At 42.0% G+C, this 25,455-nt stretch overlaps 2 protein-coding genes across 4 annotated transcripts in view; one reads left to right on the forward strand and one right to left on the reverse strand.

The window, feature by feature from the left end:
- Window positions 1-7,053, reverse strand: part of LOC125455096 (G patch domain-containing protein 2-like) — a 255,807-nt gene extending 248,754 nt beyond the window's left edge. The window contains exon 1 of one of the 3 annotated variants that reach the window (XM_048536660.2): window positions 6,953-7,053. Coding sequence is in view for 2 of the 3 variants with exons in the window: in XM_048536658.2 (XP_048392615.1) it covers window positions 6,846-6,895 (50 nt within the window). In the remaining variant the exon portion in view is untranslated. Of the gene's footprint in view, window positions 1-6,845 lie in introns of all 3 variants that reach the window. The other 2 variants (XM_048536658.2, XM_048536661.2) reach the window with 2 other exon arrangements.
- A 194-nt stretch (window positions 7,054-7,247) lies between these two features.
- The window catches only part of spata17 (spermatogenesis associated 17), a 317,410-nt gene continuing 299,202 nt past the window's right edge, over window positions 7,248-25,455 (forward strand). The window contains exons 1-2 of the mRNA XM_048536385.2: window positions 7,248-7,315; window positions 14,073-14,162. Of these exons, the coding sequence (XP_048392342.1) occupies window positions 7,248-7,315; window positions 14,073-14,162 (158 nt within the window). The remainder of the gene's footprint in view (window positions 7,316-14,072; window positions 14,163-25,455) is intronic.

Here is a 25,455-nt window from a genome sequence, read left to right on the forward strand (position 1 = left end):
CATATGACTTGGTGACTGTTTCATTCCCTCAATGTCACTGGATCAAGTTCCTGGAATTCCCCTCCTAATAATACCAGGGTGTGCCAAAAGCAAATGAGCTGCAGTAATTCATCAACAAAACAGCTTACTTTTTTTTAAGGGAAATTAGGATGGGCAATAAATGCTGGTTTTGTCAGTCATATCTGCATCTCATGAAAGAATTTCAAGAATTCTTGGGGTACACAATTATCTTATATCCTCAGTCTGTAAGGCAGCTATTTATCATGACTTGTTATTTTAGACATTAAACAAGTTTTTTTTTAAAAATCCAAACCAATACTGACCTTCCAACTCCATGAACCTTAAATTTTGCTAATCAGTCTTTTGTGCAGAGGTTTATCAAAAGCTTTCATATACAACATCCTCTACATTCCACTCCATCAGAAAATGGTCTTAGATTAGTGAAACACAACTTACCATTTATAAATACTGCCGGCTGTCTTTAATCAATTCAAACTTTGCCTGATACTTGACAACATTTTGCCCAATCATTGATGTTAAGCTTACTGGTCATGACTACTTGAAGCACCTCAGTCTCTTCTGAGAAAATGATGTCATGTCTGTCTCCATCTAACCTTGTGGCCCCTCTGCACTGACAAGGAAAACTATGGTAAGGTTTTCTCTAACTGCCAACACATTTCCCTTATCAACACTGAATGCAAGCCAACCAGGCCTGCCAATTTAACCTGTCTAAGCAAAGCCACCTTTTCCAATATATTCTGCCTATCAATTTTCACTCCATTTGTAATTTCCATTGCTACAGATAATTTTACCTGCATCCTGTTTCTTAGTTGTGACGTGAGTTGGTTACTTCAATCGTTTTATAGCAATAATGTGCAGTAGAATAACACAAACAGCCTGGGTTCAATCCCTGCATCAACTGTAAATCATTCAAGGAGGCCTCTCATGTCACTTAATCATTTAAATCTATTTTTATCCTTGCCAATTAAATAATTATTCAAGTACAAATTGTGCAATTTTAAACATTTATCCCCAAATTTATTCAACAAAATCCAAAAAATTCATGGCCAAGAAAACAATAATTGCTTACAAACTTGAGTAAAAGTACTTACTTCTAAAAACAAAATTTTACCCCCAGTTAACAACTGAAAGAATGACACTTCAAGGTTTTGGATTTTAAACAAACTTTAAGCATAGAAGAAATTTTGTTAAAAAGCATGAATACGAACAACATATTTCATAAACTTATTTTTTTAAAACCTGAAAATATAAATGGGTCATTTACCTTTCTATGTTAAGTTTCACTCAAGAGTTCCCTATACTCCAAGACCGTAAACATTCCTTTACTTTTCCTGGGACCAAACCAAAAGATGTGCTGTAGCTATTAGGAATCCATTTTTGAGTCTGCAATCGTCTTGCTATTGTTCAAGGTTTGAGATTTCTTGGGGTTCTTTCACTGACACTCAGTCAGATGAGCTTCTAACTCTCCTTAAGCTACTCATAATTGAGAACACCTAAAAGACAAGCATTGGGCTGAATGCCTTCTTGCTCGTGGTTGACAGCTCTTTGGGGCTTTTTATTCTCTTACTGGTTTCCAAGCCATCCACCTCCAAACCTGTCCACAGCAGTGACAATTCACAGGTAAACATATATCAAAAAGGGGACCACTCCCACAACCTGTCCGTACAATTGTCTCGCACATCTGCGATGTTACAGATAAAGATTTCAACTCAGAGTGCAAATCCCAAACCTATCCTTTGATCTGAAAAATGTAAGGATGTGTTTTTGTTTACTTATTCGTTTTCAACTTTTCTTTGATCTTGGCAATTACATTAAAATTATTCAACACTCTAAGATGGGTAATTGCCACCTTATCAGACTCCTTGATTCCTTTACAATGCTAACAGAAATCCATCTATTGTTTAAGATAACAGTGTGAAGAAGGGTCTCAACCCAAAACATCAACTTTCCTGCTCCTCTGATGCTGCCTGGCCTGCTGTGTTCATCCAGCTTCACACCGTGTTATCTCAGATTCTCCAGCATCGGTAGTTCCTACTATTTCCATCCATTGTTTTCATATCTCAAAGTCTAACCCACTTTCAATAAACATGTACCATCCTTTAGATGATAATTACAATAAAAAGTGTTTATCAGTCTCTGAAAGTCAAAATTCCTCCCCCATCCCACTCGTCTTCATTAACATTTCAATACCCCACCTTAAAGATTATTACTCCTAAAACAAATCATGAAATTGGACATTTTCAGAACACCACACATAGAGACACATGAAAGTACACTGGTTACAGCACACACACGAGAATAATCTTACTGTTAATAGTGTCACCCACTACCATGAATAACATAATCCAGAAAATGGACTTCTGAATGTCCTAAATTATCACCATACTTTGCAATCGCTTATCAATTTCCATCCAGACAAACAACATCCTGCATCAAAAATTCCCTTACATACACAGACCAGTTCCCAGGTGCTACAATGCAGATTGGACTTCCCTGCGTGCACGTACAATTAACTGGCTCTCAAATTTTAAAGTCTTTCCAACGTACAAGCAGTCCAGCAGCTTTCTTCTCACAGATAACAAAGTGTGAAGCTGGATGAACACAGCAGGCCAAGCAGCATCTCAGGAGCACAAAAGCTGATGTTTCAGGCCTAGACCCTTCATCAGAGAGCCGCTTGGCCTGCTGTGTTCATCCAGCTTCACACTTTTATCTTGGATTCTCAGCATCTGCAGTTCCCATTATCTCTGATACAGCTTTCTTCTCACATGCTGTTTCCTAATGAGACAATTCCTAGTAGCATACTTGGGTTCAAACACAAATCAAACCACTTGACTGAATTAGTATCAGAGATAATGGGAACTGCAGATGCTGGAGAATCCGAGATAATAAAGTGTAGAGCTGGATGAACACAGCAGGCCACGCAGCATCTTAGGAGCAGAAAAGCTGACGTTTCGGGCCTAGATCCTTCATTTTAGTATTCTGGTTAGCATTTATGGTTTTTAGTACTGGATTAGTAACTTAACGAGTCTGCGTGTGCATGCATGTACATGTACATGCTCAAACCTTGCCATGAAACACTGTATAATGATTTTCAATTGTGATAATAGTATGCAGGCTAGCACCACATAGTAACAACTGCAAAAGCTGAATCCTTATCAAAATCACTCAGTAATCTCTTAAGAATCCTGCCATACAGTTAACTAGCCTATTTGTCAGTATCAAATGTAAGGACTGAGTTGGTTATTTTTGTCTTTAAAAAAACTGTGGACTCCAATGAAAAACAACAGTTGTTCTTAAAAACAGGTATTCATCAGGATGGCTGCATAACTTAACAGCAAGGAATTTATCTACTGGAGAACTGGTTTTCATAGTGGTGTGTTCCTACATTGTGCTGACTATCAACAGCAAAGGCCATGTTTACAAGTGAAGCTGATTGTGCAGTTCCAACTTTCTCAGCTGAAACCAGCGAGAAAAACACACACAGTCAGTTCTGCTATAACGCAATTGACAAATAGAGAAACGCTATTTCTAAAACGTACACTTATGTTGGCTATGATGCGATTTAAAGAGGCTAATTGCAGCCAATGAGGGGGATAAGGACAGTCCTCTTCAATTTTGGAATAGCTTTAACTTCAAGAATGCAATTAACCTTATTGTGGAGGCCTGGAGTAATGTCAATAAGGACTGCTTGCATGCAGATTAAGAGAAGCTTCTCCCAGACTTTTTCTAAGATTTTAAAGGTACTGATCCAGAGGAGCTTCCAAGAATCAAAAAGAACACTGTACTGATCTTGGAAAGCAAGTTGCATTGGAAGAAGTGGAGAGTAAAGATATTGAAGAACTGCTTGAGTACCACCGTGAAGACCCCTCTACAGCTGATTTACAAAAAAAAACTTGAGACTGAGGGGGATGTGGAAGCTGGAGATGAGCAAGCTGAAGTCCATGATGCAGCACCATGAGAGCTTTCCACTTCTGTTTTGTCTTCTATCCTGAGGGAGATTGAGAAGCAGCTGCAGCTGTTAGAGGATAATTACAATACAGAATGAAGCAGGGTAGCAGTTCATGGAATAAGATCTTATTTGGCATGAAAGAAGAAAAAAGGCAAGGCAGCAAAAACTGCATGTCAACCTCCAACCCCCAAGAAGCAATCAGAAGACTAATGAACCACAGCCATCCACTTCTGGGTTAACTATTTTTCACCGAAATCCTGCAACCACAACCGCACCCGCACCTGATGATGACGACAATCCTCAGCCCCTGCATTAACAACAAGGTAATTTCAAAACCTCCTCCCCCATCAAGTTATCTTGACAGTTTGAGGCAAGATCTTAAATTTACTTTTATTTCATTATTAGATATGAATTAAACCTTTATCCAAACTGTGCTATCCATTATGTTAGGCTTTTGAATGATTTTTTTTGATAGTCTGCCCCAAGCCCGATTTTCCCATAGCCCTCATTATTTCTATGGTGCAATTTTCTATAATGCGATATTGCACAGGAACACAACTATCACTTCTTAGCAGAAACAAGCAAATGTGTACTGCTGTTCTCTTTAGCTGAGGTCACCTGTTCTCTGCTGTAAATAAAGCTGTTTAAACTTAAAGTAAACCGGCTATCTTTCCTTTCAATTAATAAATAAGATGGATTCTACAAGTGAACTCTACAGTCAGCTTCTTACACCAGTTCATCCAAAAGAACAGCAATAGTTTATCTAGCCCTCGAAGAATCATTTCAATATCAGAAACAGAACGCAAAGACCACTGAACTGGTTTTCTACTTCTCTATTTGTTCATCTATGTCTGTATGTAATGGAGAGTTTAAGAGGATTAGAGTTTCAGTTAGTAATGTTATATGCTTATGTTTTCATAACTATTTACCTGTAGCTATTGTCTAATTACTTTTAATTAATAGTAATTCTTGGTTAGGCCAAGGACATGATAAATGCTTAGTATCAACCTTGGTCTGAAAGCCAGCAAATTGAGATACCATGCATATGTTTATTACAAGAAATATTTGTTATGACTCCAGCTTTAGCAGGGCTCAACTTACAGTGCACTACCGCACTAGGTCATAACAAGTACAGCTATGACATCTTACTTTCCTAAAGTGGCTTAACAAGCCTTTCGGCTATAAAATCAAACTCATTAGAAGTTCTGACATTAGGCTCTCAGGACATCAGAAGAATAGGCAATAAAGCAGCCTTGCTTGAAATATATTCAAATAACACCTCACCAAAGCCACCCACAGAAAGATGTAACAACTACTTGAACATTTACATATGTTGTTTTGATTATAAATTTGGATAAAGAAATTTATAATTGGAATACATAAAAACAGCAGGACGTACAAGTGTATCTATAGAGAGAAAGAGAGTTAATATTTCACATGCTGATGAAAGAAAAACTCAAGAAATGGGAGCAGTAATAGGTTATTCCATCCCTCAAAAGATTCTAAAAGATTATGGCTGACCTGCTCCATGGCTTCAACTCCTCTTCTGTACCAGCTCCAATTAGATTTGTGAAATATCAAGAAATTGAGAGCTATCTACCTCCACTATAAATATTTATTTTATGGCCTCCACAAGAGTCTGCAGTAAAGAAGTCCAGACACACAATCACTATGTATTGGAAGAAGAAATTCCTTTGTGTTGTTCTATAACTATGTTGCCCAGTTTGTGATTTTTCCACCGGGGAAACATCTCATGCAAAATTCTGAGGGTCTTTGAGAGGATGTATTTGCCAATAAGACCATCTCTTATTCTTCTAAATTCTAATGAATGAAGGCCTAACCTGCTTAACTGTTAATGATAAATTCAACCCCTTCTCCCAGGAATCAGCCCAGTGAATTTCTTTTGAACTGTCACCAATGCAGTGTATCCTTTCATACGTAACAGGAAAGGCTAATTCTGTTTCTATCTCCACAGATGTTGCCAGACCTGTTGATATTTCTAACATTTTTATTGCTATTTTAAAGCAACAATATTGTGCAAAGAAAAAATGACCACACTCCAACAGTTTAACTTTTTAAAACCTTACACACAGTGTACAGTTCCTTTAATGAATGTCAAAAGAGTGGTCTTACAGGGAGATCTTCCTGTCTTTTCCCAACCAATTTTCTTTTGACCTTACATTCCAAAACGTGAAGTCATATTTTCATACATGTCCAGAATTTAACTTCAAATGAAGATTACTGATATCAAAAAGAAATCAAGAAAAACATAATCTAGATTCAGGCTCAGCAAAATCTGACCAGCATACACTTTCCAAATGAAAATGTTAATTTCTTTCCCCGGTTGACACATGAATGTGATGAAAAACTAATTTGTTTCATAATTTTAGCAAGCTTGTTAATCAGACATATTTTATCCTGCTTTCACCATTCCAAGAGTATCATACATCGAGAAGAAACTATTCAGAAATAGTTCCCATCTCGAGTCGTAACTAATAATCATAAATCGATAATCTTAAAGTAATTTGAGTAAAAGGATTAACTCATCCCAATTTCTTTTCGAGTATCCGCGGTATTCTGCTTCCATTTCACCCAACTTTCTGAGGTTGGGTGCAAACTGCACGTTTTCCTGTGATCATGCTACAAGGCCTGCAAAGGTAGTGAGGTGGGCCGGGGGCAGGTGATGCAGAAGTCCAATATTACTTTCAATAACATCCCTTCTAGATCATGTGGTGGATCGAAGTTACTTACGAGAAGCAGCAAAGCAGACAGCAGGCCTCCACCACTTGCCCCGGCTCTGCACACTCATATGAGCCAAAAGGTGCAAAAACACCGCGCAGGATAGAAACGGACGCTAGGGGAGTACAGTACTCACCAGCCGCGAGCCGGATTGCACAGAGCTTGTTGGCTCGTCGCGGCGAACATCCACAGTGTTTCAAATAAGAGCCCCGTTAGTGTAGTTACTAACTGTCAGACACTTGCCTTCAACGGACTCCAAGAGCCACCATGTCCAGCCCAAGGGACGACGGGAAGGGGAAAAAAAAAGCCATCGTCCGGAAGGAGGGAGGAGGTTCCAACCATTCAACTGTCAGCCCTTCCTCATATTTTCATTACAACGTAGATGGCATTTTGGAAAGTGTCTGCCTCCATCCCGCAACAAAACCAGCCCGACGGTCAGATATCAATGACTTGCCTGTTTGTTGCAGCTGCGTTGCGCTCGGAGTTGCGTTGGTGCAGTGGACTCGTCCGGTAACCATAGCAACAGCCACAACGAAAGATGGCGACTCTGTTCACACTGAAGATGCAGCTGCAGGGACTGAATGAGGAATTTTTCAGCAGAAACTGGTAAGGAAGGAAGAGAAACCACTTTGCAAAAAGGGTAGAAGAAGGACGTCCACTGCTGTTGAGGAATTATTTACAGTTGCATCCCTTCCCCGTCAACTGAAATTTGTTTCAAAAGTAGAGGAATAGAACAGAACTGAAAAGTTGAGCGACAGCTGTCATAAATACCATTGAGTGTCCGAATGCGTTGGAGATTTGCTGATGTCGTACTTTTTGTTAAATATTTGCCGCTGGTCAATGCCTTGGTAAAGTTAATCGAGAACGATATTAATGCCGCTTGTCACACTTTTGTGTGCTGCACCTCAACAGTGCTCAGCGTGGACAGTGGAAGTTAAGTGGGAAGTGCCGGATGGCAACATCCCGAGAATATAAACATGCTATTGTTTAATTTGAATTAAAATGCAGTACCTCATAGTTAATAATATATCTTGTCACACGTAGGGAGACCAGATTAGACGGTGAAATATTTGGATGAAGGAGTGGTGTGAGAACTGTGAGGTTTTGATTCAGGAAACATTAATACGGGTACGAGTGAGATACGGAGCTGTTCCTTTGGAATGGGTGGACATTTAATAAAACAACGATCTGCGGACGCTGAAAGTCTGAAACAAAAACAGAAACTCCAGGGTGTCGCTGGACCCGAGACGCTTACTCTGTTTTCTGTCCGCAGATGCTGCCAGACCTATTGAGTTTTTCTTTTTTAGGTTTGGGCAGAAGTTTAAGGGGCTGGGACCAGTATCCTGGTAAAGAGAAAAAGCTTGAGTGTCCATCGGGCTTTAATAACCTAAAGAAAAAGTGTAGGCGTAGGGAATGAGTCGGGGGGGTGGGGGGGGGGGTGGGGGTGGGAGCGGAATCCAATGAAATGTAAGTTATAAGACAGTAGGGAGACATGTAAAGGCTACGGATTAATATAGCAATTTCGTTTGAGTGAGCAGTCAGGAACGAGAGACGGGGCTAAACAAGAGTATGATTAATTAGTGACTAAATAGCGTCCCACAAAAATAGTAAAATTTAAAGATAATGTGTGAATATATGAATTCGGTAAAATTGATTCATTTAAAACACAACATAAAAGGGTTTGATTCAATATTTTTGCCTTGTTCACTCTCTCAGGTGTCACACGTCATCAGGTTACAGTCTAACAGGTTTATTTGAAATCACAAGCTTTCGAATCACTATTCATTCATCAGGTTCACTCTGCAACTACTTAAACTAAATTCAAGGACAATTGACTTCTAGCTGTGAAACATAAACGTAAAGCTACATTTTCTTGTTCCACTGAATGACGCTGCTGTTGAGAACTACATTAGCCCAAATTATTCAAGTATTCTAGTGTTGCTAGGAACGGAGTTCCAGGATCTTGATCCAATGATGAAGTAGTGGTAATTTAGTTGCAAGTCAGGAAGATGTGTAGCTCATAAGGGTACTTGCATGTTGTTATACCCATATGACTGCTGCCCTTGTTCTTCTCTGGTGCTAGAGGTTACCCCTCTTGTATATGACACATACTGCTGCCAATGATGCGTTAATGGTGAAGGGAGTGAATATGTAACATAGAGTATGGGGTGCCAAAAATAGTCTTATCCCAGATAGCGTTGGAGATAAGCTACTGGAGGCAAGTGGAAAATAGCTGATATTCCTGAATTTTACTTGTAGATGATGGACAGGCATTAGAAAGATGGAAGGCAAGTTACTTGCCGCAGAATTCCAAGTCACTGATCTGCTCTTTTACCCATGATTTTTTATGCCTTGTCTAGTTCAGTTTCTTGACAATGGTGATCCTCAGGAAGATGGTAGTTAGGGATTCAACAATGCTAATGTCCTTAAGGGGAAACGGTTTTTGCCTGGAACTTGTGGTTATACCATAATACATTCGATGTGGCAAGAATGGCTTGCCCAAATTTTTTCACACGTTTTTGAAAGTGGGAAAAAAGTTGACTACTATGTTCAGGCAGTTCGCTTTCCATATCATGGGTGCCTACACCATCCCATCTTTAGAGACCTTGAAATTCATCACACCCAAGAAACCTAACTTACCTGAATCTGAGATAGCAGACTGTGGAGCTGGAGCAACACAGCAGGCCAGGCAGCAACAGAGGAGCAGGAAAGCTGACGTTTTGGGTCGGGACCCTTCTTCCTCCAGCTCCACACCACGTTATCTCTGACTCCAGCATCGGCAGTTCTTACTGTCCCTTACTTGGATCTGAGATCAGTTGAGACTTTCACCCTGGGAATGGTTGCAGGCCCAACAGTAATGGGTGACATGGTGGCTCAGTGGTTAGCACTGCTGCCTCACAGAACCAAGGACCCATGTTCAATTTCAGCCTTGGGTGACTGTGGAGTTTGCAAATTGTCCCTGTGTCTGCATGGGTTTCTGCTGAGTGCTCTGGTTTCATTCCCACATTCCAAAAATGTGCAGGTTGGCTGGATTTGCCGTGCTAAGTTGTCAGTAGTGTCCAAGGATGTGCAGGTTAGGTGGATTAGCTATGGTAAATACAGGGTTATGGGGATGGGGTGGTGGGCTTGGTCTGGGTGGGATCCTTTTAGGAGGGTCATTGCAGGCTCAATGGGTAAATGACTTTTTTCACACTGTATGGATTCTAATTCTACCTACTAGAAAGTAGGTGACAGGTTTAGATAGAGGATCTGGATCAGCACAGGCTTGGAAGGTCAAAGGTCCTGTTGCTGTGCTGTAATTTTCTTTGTTATTTGTTCCTTGTTCTTTGTACTATGAGCTCTGGTGCTGCCAGGGCCACTGTCTTGTGAGATTGACTGACAGCTGCAGAAGATAGGTATGTCCTGGCACTTTAAGGTTTCCCACTTTTGTCCCCATGCAGTGTGAATTGTCCTTCCTCTATATGTAGTATATTTAGATCTTCAGATAGCATTCAATAAATCTCCATTGAAGTTTATTACACAAAATGAAACTAGGAATTGTGAGCTGTATATTATGATTTGAGGATTAGTTAACAAACAGAATAGGAAAACACAGGTCAGCTTTAGGCTGGCAGATTGTAACTAGTATGATGCAGCAAGGTACATGCTTGGCTCTTAGCTATTTACATTTATGTTAATAACTTGAATGGCAAAACTAAATACGATATGTCCATATTTATTGAAAATTCAAAGTTAGATGGCAAAGTAAGCTGTAAGATGGACGTAAAGCTGCAAAGGGATATAAGGGGGTTAAATGAATGGACAAGAATGCTGAAGATGGAAGACAATTTGGAAAAGTATGAAATTACCCACTTTCACTAAAAAATAGAAAAGCACCTTATTTTATGAACGATGAGAGCCTGGGAAATGTTATTCACAGGGACCTATCCATAAATCACAGAAAGTTAAAGATACCACAGTTACAAAGTTGTGCAGTATGCTAGTCTTTATTTCAAAAAGATTGGACTAAAAAAAACAAGTAATTCTTAATGTAATTACACAAGCCTTGGTGAAACCACATCTAGATTCATACTGTAAATATGTTTCCAGTAGCTGCTGATGTTTCAATCAAATAAGCAGCTTGCAGCTATTGTAGAAATGAGTTTGTAAATTGTGAATACCTGGAATATTATGTACAGTTCTGGTTCATTCATCTAGGAAGGGATGTGTTTACCTCAGTGAATGGGGGGATTGTTTTATTACGGAAGATTAAGTAGACTGGGATGACAAAGTGTGAAGCTGGATGAACACAGCAGACCAAGCAGCATCTTAGGAGCACAAGAGCTGACGTTTTGGGCCTAGACCCTTCATCAGAGAGAGGGATGGGGAGAGGATTCTGAAATAAATACGGAGAGAGGGGGAGGCGGACCGAAGATGGATAGTGGAGAAGATAGGTGGAGAGGAGAGTATAGGTGGGGAGGGGATAGGTCAGTCCAGGGAGGACGGACAGGTCAAGGAGGCAGGATGAGGTTAGTAGGTAGGAAATGGAGGTGCGGCTTAAGGTGGGAGGAGGGGTAGGTGAGAGGAAGAACAGGTTAGGAGGCGGGGATGAGCTGGGTTGGTTTTGGGATGCAGTGGGGGGAGGGGATGAGCTGGGCTGGTTTTGGGATGCGGTGGGGGAAGGGGAGACTTTGAAGCTTGTGAAGTCCACATTGATACCATTGGGCTGCAGGGTTCCCAAGCGGAATATGAGTTGCTGTTCTTGCAACCTTCGGGTGGCCTCATTATGGCACTGCAGGAGGCTCATGATGGACATGTCGTCTAAGGAATGGGAGGAGGAGTTAAAATGGTTCGCGACTGGGAGGTGCAGTTGTTTATTGTGAACCGAGCGGAGGTGTTCTGCAAAGCGGTCCCCAAGCGTCCTCCTCTATTCATCTTTGGTCCATCTCCGCCTCTCATCCTATTTATTTCAGAGCCCTCTCCCCATCCCCATCTCTGATGAAAGGTCTAGGCCCGAAACGTCAGCTTTTGTGCTCCTAAGATGCTGCTTGGCCTGCATTGTTCATCCAGCTTCACACTTTGTTATCTCGGATTCTCCAGAATCTGCAGTTCCCATTATCTCTGATCACAATTAAGTAGGCTGGGTATAGATTCTATAGAATTTAGAAGAGTGGAAGTCAATCTGATTCTTAAAGGGTTTGAAGAAACAGATGTTTCCCTTGACTGGGAATTTCTGAATTTACTGATTCCAAATAAGAAATCTACCATTTACTACTGAGATGAGGAGAAATTTCTTCATTCAAAGATTTTTTAGAATTCCTTACCCCAGACACCTGAGTATGCTTCAAAAACAAAAAAAAAATGAAAGAACTGCAGATGCTGGAAATCTGAAACAAAAGAGAAATATCTGGAAGATCTCAGCAGGTCTGATAATATTTGTGGAGAGAAATCAGAGTTTACATTTCAGGTCTAGTAACCTTTCCTCAGAATTCTTTAAATATATTCTGCATGAAAATTAATAGCTTTTAGATACCAGAAGCATTAGGAAAATTGGATTTGAGGTAGAAGATTAGCTGTGATCGTCTTGAATGGTAGAGCAAGCTGAAAGCCAGTGTGCAGGTGGCATCTTGCTGTCTTTACATTATATAAGACCCAACAACAACAATCCCTACCCTACCCATTCACCTGCATCAGTCACATTTCTCATTCGATGATCACCCCCCCACACATCGCTCCCAACTTGTTGTTTGTCATTTTTTTTAGAAGATTGCTGCACCTAATATTACTGCAGAACAAACTAACATACAACAACCAAGTGAGGACGAACTGTGAGAGAAGGTGCTCTCCCTGTAAGCCTTTACCCAAATAGACGAGGAAACTTTGCTGATTTTTGTCACAGATAACAGGAGAATCATTAAAATTCTGTCCTTTTGCACAATTAAACGTGCGGCTGATTTCATTTACCAAATCTGTAGCCCTCCCTGTTCTGGTTTTGTGTAAAACCAAAAATATCATAGAACTGCGGATGCTGGAAATCAGAAACAAAATCAGAAATTGCTAGAGAAATTCAGAAGGTTTGTCAGCATTCGTGGAGAGAAAACAAAGTTAATGTTCCGGGCTTGGTAATCCTTCTTCAGAACATGTTCAAGAACAGTCATTTATGTAAATGAGATAACAAGGTGTAGAGTTGGATGAACTGAAGAAGGGTCTTGGCCCAAAACATCAGCTTTCCTGCTTCTCTGATGCTGCTTGGCCTGCTGTGTTTATCCAGCTCGACATCTTGTTATCTCATAGGAGGTGTGATGATAAGTTTGCAGATGACACTAAAATCGGTGGTGTAGCGGATAGTGGAGAAGGTTACTTCAGAGTACAGCAGGACCTTGATCGGATGGGCCAACAAGCCAAGGAGTGGCAAATGAAGTTTAAATAAACATGAGGTGCTGCAGTTTGGAAAGGCAAATCAAGGCAGGACTTAAACATTTAATGGTTAGGTCCTGGCAGTGTTGCTGAACAAAGAGACCTTGGAGTGCAGGTTCCTAGTTCCTTGAAATTGGAGTCACAGGTAGACAGAATTGTGAAGGAGGCATTTAGTATGCTTGCCTTTATTGGTCAGTGCATTGAGCAGAGGGAGTTGTGAGGTTATGTTAGGACATTGGTTAGGCCACTTTTGGAATACTGCATGTAGTTCTGGTCTCCCTGCTACAAGAAAGATGTTGTGAAACTTGAAAGGATTCAGAAAAGATTTACAATAATGTTGGCAGGCCTGGAGGATTAGAGCTATAAGGAGAGGCTAAATTGGTTGGGGTTATTTTTCTTGGAGTGTTGAAGGCTGAGGAGTGGCTTTATTAAGTTTTATAAAATTATGAAGGGCATGAATATGGTAAATAGGCAAGGTCCTATCCCTGGGCTGGGCGAGTCCAAAACTAGAGGGCATATGTTTAAGGTGAAAGGGGAAAGATTTAAAAGGGATCTAAGTGGCAACCTTTTCACACAGGGCGGTGGCTGCATGGAATTGTCTGCTAGAAAATATGCTGGAGACTGGTATAATTACAACATTTAAAACATCTGGATGGATATATGAATAGGAAGATTCTAGAGGGATATGGGCCAAATGCTGGCAAATGGGACTAGATTAATTTAGAATATCTGGCCGGCATGGACAAGTTGGACCAACGGGTCTGTTGCCATGCTAAACAGCTTTATGACTCCATGACTCTATAATAACACCTGCTGCATTTTTCCAGAAATTTCTAGATTTAAAATATGTGTCCTTTGTTGTTATGGGAGATTTTCTAAAAATATCAATTTTTAAAAATTATATAAGCAAGGCAGTTTGGTTCTTCCAATTTGGTATACTGTGATCACAACCAATATCATTTTTCAGCATTGCAGAAGAAAACCGATTTCGTGAACACTCTGCTGCTGTGAAAATCCAGAGTTGTTTCAGAGGGTTTAAGGTTCGAGCACACATCAGGTACAGTAAACCTAATTAAACCTAAATTAGTATTTCAACAATTACATCCATCTATTAATGTACCTTTACTGTGTATAATACTTTACTTCATATTTATCAAACTTTTCCAACACGTCATGTTAATAGTTTTCTATTATAAATTTTCATAGCCACATTGATAATAAACACTGCTCATGTATGCCATATGATGTGTCTCACATTTATCTGAAAGAGTTCTAGTGCATAAAATTCCGTGCAACTATAAGCTTCCCAAGCTGTGACAGAGCCACCTATATTTTGGAATTGCTTTGCCCAGTCTGGCTACAGGAATGTGAGTATCTTTGTTGTGGCATCTTTCTAGAATTTCATGTATACAGGCAAAATACAGAAGGCTGGTTTGAATGGAATTCCTAAGGTGCAAATGTATAAGTCTATAACTCCAGATCTTTGTTTTGCAGACCCCTGGAATCATAGCTGCATACAAATTAGATTATTAACAAATGCATCAGTATAAACAGAACTGTGAAGAGCCATCATGTAGATCAACAGGGCAAAAATGACACTGCGACCGTGTGCTGCTAAAAACGATTCAGCAAAAATAGTTTTACCAACAAGAATTTAATTGAAGAGAGCAATGCTTCTGTGCAGCCTTTCATTTGCTGCCTGGATTAGAGATCCCATTATGGAGATCTCTTGTTATTAGTACACGAATTAGGTCATTAATGAATGAGACAGACAAATACCCTCAAATATAAAAAAGACTTAGGACTAAATTTGGACCACATGTTAATTTTGAAAATTTAATAATTTTAGTATTTACAGTTATGCTTTGGTGGTTTCACACCCTTTGCTCAAATCCAATTTTAATGACTTTTGCATCTGATTGATACAATACTTAAACTGCCTATAATTAATGTGGGAGAAAGAATTTAGTGTCTTTTTCTTGAGCAGGGTATTGATGAAATTGTGCACATTGAACATTTGTCCTAAAATCTAATGTGAATTTAATTGGTATAAAAAAGATAAGTACAAGTGGTTTAACACTGATTATCACTCTTTGAAAAGTTATGTTAGTCTGCTACACTCACACGTTGTGCTAAGAAGCTACTTTCCTTTCAAACTTTGATGTCCGGAATTTATTGTACTTGAAATTCATGCCTAGGGTCTAATAAAGCAGACAGTGGAAACACAGGCAGGTTGATCAGCATCGAAAAGGTTAAAACACAGGCATAAGACCATGTCTCAAAACTTGTAATGGTTATCCACTCTGTTACAGAGCTTCTCTTTTATTCTCTCTTCACCTCCCACCCAGCCAGACATCACTTGTCATATTTCTAACTTTCCTCAGTTCCAGTGAACGATTCCATACCTTACACATTAAATATAATTTAATTTCATCAATGCTACATAACCTGCTGAAATTTTGCCAGCATTTTTGGTTTATTTTCTACTGCAACTTTTGATGCAACATGGCCTTTTTCTACCTCCCTTGTCGCCATGCAAAGCCCAAAATGTTTCTTCAGAGCGAAACAACAATATGTTTATAACCCTTTCAATTAGCATGCTGTACTGACTACTTGTTGGTAGTCTACCTTATTTTGGAGATCAAACCAGCTGCAAAAATCCTCCATTCAGTGTGCAAGCATGATTCTTCGCTTCCTGCCTTTTAACACTTAAATTCTCCACTCTGTACCAACTCTGATGTTTCAGTCCTTGACCTGCCACAGTATTCTACAGAAGCTCAGTATAAGATTGAGGACAGCATTGCATTTTTCACTCTGCCTTCTGCACTCAGTATTGAGTTGAGCGATTTTGAATCATTACGTCTATCTCTATTTTGCAATTTTTTTCTCTCCTATTTCTTTATTCCTTTACTTTGCATTCTGCAGCATGTTATTCAGCCATTCATGTCTCATCAATATACCTTTTTTGTTCCTCTATTTTACCTAGTATTCCACTTCCTTTGGCTTTTGTATAATATAACTTTTTGTCATTTAAATTTCTCCTGCCCTCTAACCTCTGCCAAACCTTCTGTTTTGTTGTTCTTCTCGCCCATCCCACCTTTCAATTGATGAAAAACTATTATGTTGTTCACTTTCCTCAACTCTAATGAAAGGTAACAAATTTGAAATGTTAAGACTGTTTTCCACTCAAGTGACCTGCTGACTATTTCCAACACTGACTGTCCTTATTATGAAATGTTATGAAAACAGTTTGCAGTATGGATCGTTGGAAGTTTGTCATTTTTGAATTTTTTGGTGCAATCCAGAGCTAATCTCATTAGACCGGTTTTTCCTAATTTCTCTGCATTCATATCCACTTCAAGTATTTATTGTTTTTTTTAGAAAAGGTATGATGGTGTCTGTCTTAATTATTTGTTCTTGTAAAACCACACTTTCCAACAAGCAACAAGAGAATTTCTCGAAGCATTCTTCTCCCTCTCTTACTTACAATTTTAAATTGATTACACTCCTCACTAAAAGGAAATTGTTCATCCCTAATTACTTCATCGAGCCCTTCCTAATTGTTAAATTTTTAAAAAAAGGCTGTTTGGCTTTCTGTTTTGTAGCTTTAAAGATTATTGATCACACCATCATTTCCAATAGCTCTGCAGAATTGTTCTGCCAGGAGGAACTGTTCTCACTTGCTTCCATGTTTATTTATCTAATTACAGCCAGAATTTTGTTGGCAATCTGTTCTCCTTCCTGTTACCACATAATTATTTTGTGTGGCCTCAATGATGTATCCTTCATCCCTTGCTGTTTCTCATCTACAAGCTGCCCCTTGGCAACAACATCTAAGAAGCCGAAGTTTTTATAAATGCATTGATGGCACCCAGTGCTGTCTTATCAGCATCGCCTTTACCCCCGCCAATGTTGCCCAATTATCTGACTGCTTATCTAACATCCAGAACTATTAAATATTGGAAAGACTGGAACCATTGTTTTCAGTCCCCAATCAAAGCTCAATTTCCAAAGTTCTAAGTCCATCTGTTCCTGGAAAGAGCCTGAGGCTAAATCAGTCTATTTGCAAACTTAGGACCATTTTGACCCCCAAGATGAGCTTCTAGCCCTGTGTTCGTACTATCTTTAAGAGCATCTGTAGCATCATCTAACTTCAAGCCTGTGTTACCTTGTTTTTCTTGTTGCCCTGAGATTAGTCTATTCCAACATACTTTCAGTTGGCCTTCCACATTTTTCTCTCTCCAGACATGGACTATCCACTGCCTGTATCTTAACTTACGCTGTATTCCATCACCTCATTTTCAAATTCCCCCACAGCCTCTTCCTTCCCTTTCACCTCCAGCACTGCTAAGCACTCATTTTGTGCATTCCTGATTTTAACTGCTTCACAATTCATAGAATCATAGAATTCCTACAATGCAGAAATAGGCTATTTGGCCCATTGAGTTCCCTCCGAAGAGCATCCCATGCAGACCTACCCCCTACGATATCCCTGTAACCGTGCATATCCTGTGCCTACACCACCTAATACTTTTGCCATAGTGTTGTCTTTCTAGTATCCAGTGCTTCCAGCTGTTTCTTGATTCCAAGTGGAGTGAGTTGAATTGCTTGAAGCCTGGTATCTGTGATTCCAGTGTGCTCTGGAGGAGATAAAGATAGATCATCGAGTCAGAACTTCGAGTTGAAGATTATTGCAAATGCTTTATCTTTTGCACTGATGTGCTAGGCTGATCCATCATTGAGGCTAGCAATACTTGTGTTGTTTAGTTGTCCACAACCATTCCTGAGCGGTGTGGCAGGACTGCAGAACTTAGATCTGATCCATTGGTTGTGAAATTGCTTCGATCTATCTATCACTTGCTACACTATGATCTTTGGCAAACAGGTGTTTTATAGCTTCATGAGGTTGATAGGTCATTTTTAAGTGTACACGTTTCTGTTTCTGCCATACCCTCCTGTTTTCTTCATTGAAACAAATTGGTTCCCCTGCTTAATAGTATTAGTAAAGTTGGGAATATGTCAGGCGAAGACGGTGCACATTACTTTGGATTACAATTCTGCTGTTGCTGATTGTCCACAATGACTCGTGGATGCCCAATGCACAATCTGGACTGTCTACATGCCAGTATTTCTTTCCATTGATAAGGTGCCCAAAACTGTTCACAGTATGCCAGCTCTGGTTTGGCTAGTGCTTTGCATGGTTTTAGCAAAACTTCCCTACTTTCATATTCTATTCCCTTTGTATACCAGGCCAACATTCCATTTGCTTTCCTTATTTTCTGCTGAATTCCAAGGCTAGCTTTTTTTGATTCATGGATGAGAACTCTGAAATCCCTCTGTCCTGTAGCTTTCTGCAGCCTTTCTCTATTTAAACTATACACAGGTTCTCTAGTTTTCCCCTTATATTCAACTGATTAGCTTGTTCCTCCTTGCTAAACCAATCCTTATCCCTCTGCAGACTCTTTATGTCATCCTCGCCACTTGCCATCCCACATATTTTGTGTCCTCTGCAAATTTGACTTGAGTGCATTCACTTTCTTCATCCAAGGAACTATCACATATAATTGTGGGCCCAGCACTAGTCTATGAATCTCAGGTTTTGGACTTGAAAATGACCCCTTATCCCAACTGTTTATGAATAGAATCCCTACAGTGTGGAAACAGGCTAGTAGCCCAACTGGTCCACACTGACTGTCCAAAGAGCAACCTATCCAGACTCACACCCTACCCTATTCGTGTAATCCTGCATTTCCGATGGCTAATCCACCTAAACTGGACACCTCAGGACACTATGGTCAATTTAGCATGGCCAATTCACCTAACCTGCACATCTTTGGACTATGGGAGGAAACTGAAGCACCCAGAGGAAATCCATGCAGACATGGGGAGAATATGCAAAATCCACACAGACAGTCGCCCAAATCTGGAATTAAACCCAGCTCCCTGGCATTGTGAGACAGCAGAGCTAACCGCTGGGCCACCATGCTGCCCCCATATCTTCTATAAGTTTGTCAGTCATCTACCTATATTAATATTCTACCATCCAACATCATGAGCTGTTAAGTTATTAAATATCTTCTAAATCCAAATATACTACCTGTACTGTTTTCCATTTATCAATACCAATTGTTACCTCCTCAAAGAATTCTAGTAAATTTGTTATGAAGCCATGCCGACTTTGTTTGATTGCATTATGTAGTTCTACATGTTCTTATTAGATTCTCTTATAAAAGATTCAATAGTAGACATTAAGTTAACGGGCTTGTATTTTTTTGTCTCCTTCCATTTTCAAATAAAGTGCAGTATTACCAGTTTTCTAATCCTCTAGGACTTTTCCAGAATCTAAGGGATAGTCTAAGAATACCAGCAATGCATCCAATATCTCTGTAGCCAGTTCATTTAATATCCTAGGATGCATTCCATCAGATCCAAGTGACTGGCCTTTCATCCCGTTAGTTTCCCAGCACACTTTCTGCAAGTCATCCCTCACACCCTCTCACTGCAATAACAACCAAAGAGAATTCTCCTCATCCTCACGTACCACCCCAACAACCTCTGGATCCAACACATCATCCTCCGACACTTCCACCATCTGAAATCCGAACCCAACACCAAAGACATTTTTCCCTCCCCACCCTTACCTGTGTCCCAGAGGGATCACTCTCTCCGTGACTCCCTTGTCCGCTCCACACTCCCCTCCAGCCCCACCACACCCCGCACTTTTCCCTGCAACAGCAGGAAGTGCTACATCGGCCCCTACACCTTGCCCCTCACCCCCATTCCAGACCCTAAGAAGACTTTCCACATCAAGCAGATGTTCACTTGCACGTCTGCTAATGTGATATAATGCATTCACTGTTGCTGTTGTGTCCTCCTCTACATTGGGGAAACCAAGCAGAGGTTTGGGGACCACTTTGCAGAACACCTCCGCTCGGTTCGCACTAAACAACTGCACCTCCTAGCCGCCAACCATTTCAACTCCCCCTCCCACTCCTCAGGCGACATGTCCACCCTGGGCCTCCTGCAGTGCCACAATGATGCTACTTGAAGGTTGCAGTAACAGCAACTCGTATTCCGCTTGGGGCCCCTGCAGCCAAATTGCATCAATGTGGACTGCACAAGCTTCAAAATCTCCCCTTCCCCAACCACATTCCAAAACAGCCCAGCTTGTCTCCGCCTCCCTACCCTGTCCTTACTCCCACTTATCTGCCTCCTCCCACCTGAAGCCCCACCCCCATCTCCTACCTACTAACTTCATCCCGCCCCCTTGACCTGTCCATCCTCCCTGGACTGACCTATCTCCTACCTACCTCCCCACCTACACTCACCTTTACTGGCTCCATCCCTGACTCTTTGACCTGTCTGTCTCCTCTCGACCTATCTTCTCCTCTATACATCTTCTATTTGTGATTCCCCTCTTTCCCTATTTATTTCAGAACACCATTCCCCTCCCCTCTAAAGAAATGTCAGCCTTCCTGCTCCTCTGATGCTGCTTGGCCTGTTGTGTTCATCCAGCTCTACACCTTGTTATCTCACATTTTCTCTAATGATAGTTTTTGTAATTATTTCCTCCTCTCGTTTAGCCTCTTGATTATTTAGTAATTTGAAATGCTATTATTGGTTTCTACTGTGAAGATTGTTGCAAAGCATGTACTCATCTCCACTGCCATTTCCTGGTTCCCCATTCCCTAACCTTATTATCAAAGGGGCCTCTGTTTTCGTTTTTTACATTTTAAAGAAGCTCTTGCCATCTGTCTTGCAAGTTTACCCTCAAATTTTATTTCCTTTCTTTTTTTTGTCTTCCCTTATTTGTTAACACTATCTCAATTCCATGGTTTGCCACTAGTCTCTGTCACGTATGTTTTCTTCTCTCAATTTGATACTATCTTAACTTCCCTGGTTAACTATAGCTGGCGTATCCCCTACGTGGGATCTTTCATCTTCACTGGGATTTTATTTTGCTCTGAGCAATGAATTTTTTAAACATCTGCCATTGTTCCTCAACCATCTTTGCTGCAAAACTCCTTTCCCAGCCCAATCTAGCAAACGCTGTCCTTATTCTTTCATAATTATCGTTATTTAAGCTTAGCACAGTTATTGCCGACCCACATTTGTCCCTCTCAAACAGAATACTAATTTTTTTGCCTTATTATGATCTCTGTTTCCTAGGGAATCTTTTACTCTCACAGCGTTTATTAAACCTGCTACATTACTCATCAGCAGATCCAAAAAAAGCTTGATCCTTTGTATCAGTGATAATGGGAACTGCAGATGCTGGAGAATCCAAGATAATAAAATGTGAGGCTGGATGAACACAGCAGGCCCAGCAGCATCTCAGGAGCACAAAAGCTGACGTTTCTGGCCTAGACCCTTCAACAGAGAGGGGGATGGGGTGAGGGTTCTGGAATAAATAGGGAGAGAGGGGGAGGTGGACCGAAGATGGAGAGAAAAGAAGATAGGTGGAGAGGAGAGTATAGGTGGGGAGGTAGAGAGGGGATAGGTCAGTCCAGGGAAGACGGACAGGTCAAGGAGGTGGGATGAGGTTAGTAGGTAGGAAATGGAGGTGCGGCTTGGGGTGGGAGAAAGGGATGGGTGAGAGGAAGAACAGGTTAGGGAGGCAGAGACAGGTTGGACTGGTTTTGGGATGCAGTGGGAGGAGGGGAAGAGCTGGGCTGGTTGTGTGGTGCAGTGGGGGGAGAGGATGAACTGGGCTGGTTTTGGGATGCGGTGGGGGAAGGGGAGATTTTGAAGCTGGCGAAGTCCACATTGATACCATTGGGCTGCAGGGTTTCCAAGTGGAATATGAGTTGCTGTTCCTGCAACCTTCGGGTGGCATCATTGTGGCACTGCAGGAGGCCCATGATGGACATGTCATCTAAAGAATGGGAGGGGGAGTGGAAATGGTTTGCAACTGGGAGGTGCAGTTGTTTATTGCGAACCGAGCGGAGGTATTCTGCAAAGCGGTCCCCAAGCCTCCGCTTGGTTTCCCCAAAGTAGAGGAAGCCACACCGGGTACAGTGGATGCAGTACACCACATTGGCAGATGTGCAGGTGAACCTCTGCTTAATGTGGAAAGTCATCTTGGGGCCTGGGATAGGGGTGAGGGAGGAGGTGTGGGGGCAAGTGTAGCATTTCCTGCGGTTGCAGGGGAAGGTGCCGGGTGTGGTGGGGTTGGAGGGCAGTGTGGAGCGAACAAGGGAGTCACGGAGAGAGTGGTCTCTCCGGAAAGCAGACAGCGGGGGGAAGGAAAAATTGCAGATGGCCTCAAGGCCCTCCGCTTCTTCCTGTCCCGCAGGCCCGACCAGTCCCCCACCACCAACACCCTCATCCGCCTAGCCGAACTCGTCCTCACCCTCAACAACTTCTCTTTTGATTCCTCCCACTTCCTACAGACTAAGGGGGTGGCCATGGGCACGCCCATGGGCCCCAGCTATGCCTGCCTCTTTGTAGGTTACGTGGAACAGTCCCTCTTCCGCACCTACACAGGCCCCAAACCCCACCTCTTCCTCCATTACATTGACGACTGTATTGGCGCCGCCTCTTGCTCCCCAGAGGAGCTCAAACAGTTCATCCACTTCACCAACACCTTCCACCCCAAACTTCAGTTCACCTGGGCCATCTCCAGCACATCCCTCACATTCCTGGATCTCTCAGTCTCCATCTCAGGCAACCAGCTTGCAACTGATGTCCATTTCAAGCCCACCGACTCCCACAGCTACCTAGAATACACCTCCTCCCACCCACCCTCCTGCAAAAATTCCATCCCCTATTCCCAATTCCTCCGCCTCCGCCGCATCTGCTCCCACGATGAGGCATTCCACTCCCTCACATCCCAGATGTCCAAGTTCTTTAAGGACTGCAACTTTCTCCCCACAGTGGTCGAGAACGCCCTTGACCATGATTCCCGCAACACATCCCTCACACCCCGCCCCCGCCACAACCGCCCCAGGAGGATCCCCCTCGTTCTCACACACCACCCCACCAACCTCCGGATACAACGCATCATCCTCCGACACTTCCACCATCTACAATCCGACCCCACCACCAAGATATTTTTCCATCCCCACCCCTGTCTGCTTTCCGGAGAGACCACTCTCTTCGTGACTCCCTTGTTCGCTCCACACTGCCCTCCAACCCCACCACACCCGGCACCTTCCCCTGCAACCGCAGGAAATGCTGCACTTGCCCCCACACCTCCTCCCTCACCCCTACCCCAGGCCCCAAGATGACTTTCCACATTAAGCAGAGGTTCACCTGCACATCTGCCAATGTGGTATACTGCATCCACTGTACCCGGTGTGCCTTTCTCTACATTGGGGAAACCAAGCGGAGGCTTGGGGACCGCTTTGCAGAACACCTCCGCTCGGTTCGTAATAAACAACTGCACCTCCCAGTCGCAAACCATTTCCACTCCCCCTCCCATTCTTTAGATGACATGTCCATCATGGGCCTCCTGCAGTGCCACAATGATGCCACCCGAAGGTTGCAGGAACAGCAACTCATGTTCCACTTGGGAACCCTGCAGCCCGATGGTATCAATGTGGACTTCACCAGCTTCAAAATCTCCCCTTCCCCCACCGCATCCCAAAACCAGCCCAGTTCGTCCCCTCCCCCCACTGCACCACACAACCAGCCCAGCTCTTCCCCTCCTCCCACTGCATCCCAAAACCAGTCCAACCTGTCTCTGCCTCCCTAACCTGTTCTTCCTCTCACCCATCCCTTCCTCCCACCCCAAGCCGCACCTCCATCTCCTACCTACTAACCTCATCCCACCTCCTTGACCTTTCCGTCTTCCCTGGACTGACCTATCCCCTCCCTACCTCCCCACCTATACTCTCCTCTCCACCTATCTTCTTTACTCTCCATCTTCGGTCTGCCTCCCTCCTCTCCCTATTTATTCCAGAACCCTCACCCCGTCCCCCTCTCTGCTGAAGGGTCTAGGCCCGACACGTCAGCTTTTGTGCTCCTGAGATGCTGCTGGGCCTGCTGTGTTCATCCAGCCTCACATTTTATTAAGGTTGATCCTTTGTTGGATCCACAAGATACTGTTCTGGAAAACTGTCCTGCATACACTCTATGAACATTTCCTCATGATTTCCTCTACTGATCTGACTACCCCAATCTACATGAAGATTAACGTCACCTCTGATTCATGTATTGCTTTCTTTTTACAATGCCCACATCATCTCCTGATTTGTTCTCTCACTACTGATATAGGGCTGATAGATAACTCCTACCAATGTATTCTTTCCCTTTTTATTTCCTGCCTCTACCCATATGGATTCTATATCTTCCAACCCAAGATCATTTCTTGCTATCATGCTTATTCCATCCTGTGCCATCAATGCTGTCCTGCCAATTCATTCCTACCTGTCCTTTCCAAACATCCCTGAAAATGACCCGAATATTTAGCCCACAACTTTGATGTCCTTGTACATATGTCCCTATAATGGCTATAAATCATACCTGTTAACCTGTAATTGTGCGATTATTTCATTTTTTTCTTCAGAGGTCATCCCTCTAAACATCGGGGATTTGGGGCAGAAGGTGTCGCACAAATTTGTCCTGTAAAACTATAGGTTAAATATCTGCATGGACTTCCAAACTATCTGTAATTTTTTGCAGTCTCAAGTGGTCTGTGAGCGTAAGGAGGGTCTAATGTTAACTCTTTGTTTAAGCTTAAGCCCTCTGCACCTGATCTTTGATCTTTGCATTCCTGGTGCAGACTGAGGGTTGGTAAATTGGAGAAGTTTTTCAGTGTCTGTTCCTGGGCCCTGCTGAAATGGGCCATGCAGGAGGTCTTTGTACTGGCCAGCCTGTCTCTCTTCCCTGGTTCCATTCATGCTAAATGCTCTTAGGGAGGGAGCACATGGTATCCGTTTATGCTTCAGATGTTCTGTGGTTGCCAGATAGGGTATGTGCATCTTCTCCACCCAAATTAACATTCTGATCTAAATTTGTCAGTTTCCTTTGACAGTTTGATTTTTGTTACAATGTCCTTTTGTGGCTGTTAATTCTAATTTTGTTTAATTTGATCAATTGTCTTACGCATTTCTAATAATGGAAAGTCGGTAGCTCTGATTACAAACTGCCAGCGGTTGGGACTCAGAGCTCAAAATGACAATTGGCTATTCTCTAATCCATCCTTTTTAACCCAGGAGGCATGCAGTACGAAAAGAATACAAGGAGTGAAATTCGAGGAGAAAATTGTAGTTTAAAAGAAATGTTTGCCAAACCGAAAGGAGCACTTTATAGGTTATAAACTTGAAAACACAATACAACAATCTGCAAAATGGCATAAATTCATAACATTACATAAAGATTACATTAGCAATCTTTCCACAGCCAAC

This window comes from Stegostoma tigrinum, chromosome 9 (genome assembly GCF_030684315.1).
Source record: "Stegostoma tigrinum isolate sSteTig4 chromosome 9, sSteTig4.hap1, whole genome shotgun sequence".
Classification (NCBI taxonomy): domain Eukaryota; kingdom Metazoa; phylum Chordata; class Chondrichthyes; order Orectolobiformes; family Stegostomatidae; genus Stegostoma; species Stegostoma tigrinum.